This window comes from Sprattus sprattus, assembly GCF_963457725.1.
Source record: "Sprattus sprattus genome assembly, chromosome: 7".
Classification (NCBI taxonomy): Eukaryota; Metazoa; Chordata; class Actinopteri; order Clupeiformes; family Clupeidae; genus Sprattus; species Sprattus sprattus.
Genome location: NC_137926.1, coordinates 32014018 through 32016517, shown reverse-complemented (window position 1 = coordinate 32016517; position 2500 = coordinate 32014018). Strand labels below are relative to the sequence as shown.

At 51.0% G+C, this 2500-nt stretch overlaps 1 protein-coding gene across 2 annotated transcripts in view; it reads left to right on the top strand.

The window, feature by feature from the left end:
- The window catches only part of btbd11b (BTB (POZ) domain containing 11b), a gene marked incomplete at its 5' end in the record, with an annotated part of 83441 nt that overhangs the window by 70231 nt on the left and 10710 nt on the right, over positions 1 to 2500 (top strand). For both annotated transcript variants that reach the window (XM_080841656.1, XM_080841655.1), the window contains one exon: positions 1592 to 1693. In XM_080841656.1, coding sequence (XP_080697782.1) covers positions 1592 to 1693 — 102 coding nt within the window. The remainder of the gene's footprint in view (positions 1 to 1591; positions 1694 to 2500) is intronic.

Sequence of the window (2500 nt, the reverse complement as noted above, 5' to 3'; positions counted from 1 at the left end):
GTCAGGAGGCTGACATTATCCAGGTGTGGGACAGCAGAGGGTGATTACGCCCTGAGAAAGAGAGGAGTCAGGAGGCTGACATTATCCAGGTGTGGGACAGCAGAGGGTGATTACGCCCTGAGAAAGAGAGGAGTCAGGAGGCTGACATTATCCAGGTGTGGGACAGCAGAGGGTGATTACGCCCTGAGAAAGAGAGGAGTCAGGAGGCTGACATTATCCAGGTGTGGGACAGCAGAGGGTGATTACGCCCTGAGAAAGAGAGGAGTCAGGAGGCTGACATTATCCAGGTGTGGGACAGCAGAGGGTGATTACGCCCTGAGAAAGAGAGGAGTCAGGAGGCTGACATTATCCAGGTGTGGGACAGCAGAGGGTGATTACGCCCTGAGAAAGAGAGGAGTCAGGAGGCTGACATTATCCAGGTGTGGGACAGCAGAGGGTGATTACGCCCTGAGAAAGAGAGGAGTCAGGAGGCTGACATTATCCAGGTGTGGGACAGCAGAGGGTGATTACGCCCTGAGAAAGAGAGGAGTCAGGAGGCTGACATTATCCAGGTGTGGAGCGTCAACTCTGCAGGTTCAGTTGTTGTGGTGTTGTCCTAGTTTCTGATCCCGGCTCCAACATGGCTCTACTATGGGACCTGCTGACAGGTTGTTCTCCTCATGGCCCTGGGTTACCCACCTCCTCCTGGGCCAGTGCTCCTCATGTGTGTGTGTTGTTCTCCTCATGGCCCTGAGTTACCCACCTCCTCCTGGGTCAGTGCTCCTCTTGTGTGTGTGTCTGTTGTTCTCCTCATGGCCCTGGGTTACACACCTCCTCCTGGGTCAGTGCTCCTCATGTGTGTGTGTGTGTTCTCCTCATGGCCCTGGGTTACACACCTCCCCCTGGGTCAGTGCTCCTCATGTGTGTGTGTTGTTCTCCTCATGGCCCTGGGTTACACACCTCCTCCTGGGTCAGTGCTCCTCATGTGTGTGTGTCTGTTGTTCTCCTCATGGCCCTGGGTTACACACCTCCTCCTGGGTCAGTGCTCCTCATGTGTGTGTGTTCTCCTCATGGCCCTGGGTTACCCACCTCCTCCTGGGCCAGTGCTCCTCATGTGTGTGTGTTGTTCTCCTCATGGCCCTGAGTTACCCACCTCCTCCTGGGTCAGTGCTCCTCTTGTGTGTGTGTCTGTTGTTCTCCTCATGGCCCTGGGTTACACACCTCCTCCTGGGTCAGTGCTCCTCATGTGTGTGTGTGTGTTCTCCTCATGGCCCTGGGTTACACACCTCCCCCTGGGTCAGTGCTCCTCATGTGTGTGTGTTGTTCTCCTCATGGCCCTGGGTTACACACCTCCTCCTGGGTCAGTGCTCCTCATGTGTGTGTGTCTGTTGTTCTCCTCATGGCCCTGGGTTACACACCTCCTCCTGGGTCAGTGCTCCTCATGTGTGTGTGTTCTCCTCATGGCCCTGGGTTACCCACCTCCCCCTGGGTCAGTGCTCCTCATGTGTGTCTGTTGTTCTCCTCATGGCCCTGGGTTACCCACCTCCTCCTGGGTCAGTGCTCCTCATGTGTGTGTGTTCTCCTTCCCATCCTCCTCTCCTCTGATCCCCAGGTGCCAAACACGGTACACAAGCACCCCTCAATCTTCCCCGAAACCCGGCAGGGGACCTCGCTCACTTTCGCCGTCCTACAAGGACATGTCCCTGTTGTCCAGGTAGTCACCTCTCTCTCTCTCTGTCTCTCTCTCTCTCTCTCTCTCTCTCTCTCTCTCTCTCTCTGTCCTTCTGTCGTTCTCCTTCTTCCTCTAACTCCAACCTGCAAGAAGCACAGACAAGGGCATGGAATTTACTAGAACTAAAGAAAGAATCAACCAAAGAGTCTAATTGCATGTAACACCCGTCATCTTCATCCTTCTCTTCATCCGTATGTGCCGTGTTTCAGCTGTTACCGTCATGTAGTCATCAGTGAGTGTTGTCAGTTAAAGAGTAGAATTAGATGAAGAAAACCTATGAGACTTGTTTGAAAGACAAATATGGGTCCCACTTGATGTGTTCTTGGGTGGAATGTATTAACCAACCTAACTAATGAATTAGGGGTTTTAATACAATATAGTACTTCTATTATAAGTGCTCATGGTCACATGTTACTAACACCACCATTCAATTTGACCCTCACACCTTCTATTCTGGAAGCGATTGTACACCAAAATGCGGCCTGAAAATTCCACTTCTCTTCTTCTACCAATTCTGAGCAATGCCAATTCCAAATGAAACATGAAGACTGGGTGCTGTCGGTCAGTGGTGATATGTACATAGAGTGGCTAATTTAACACACTAACTGTACTAGAGTAAATAGAACTTTCTGCCTAAAAGACCGTTAGATTATCTGTGGTAGTGTAGTTGGGAGGCTGTTAAGTAAGGGCTATATTTCAACCTAGTTTAAACCTCCTATTTCACAGTCATTGAGGATTATTAATAAGTCCTGAGTAAGTCCTGAGTAAATCCTGAATAAGTAATTCCTG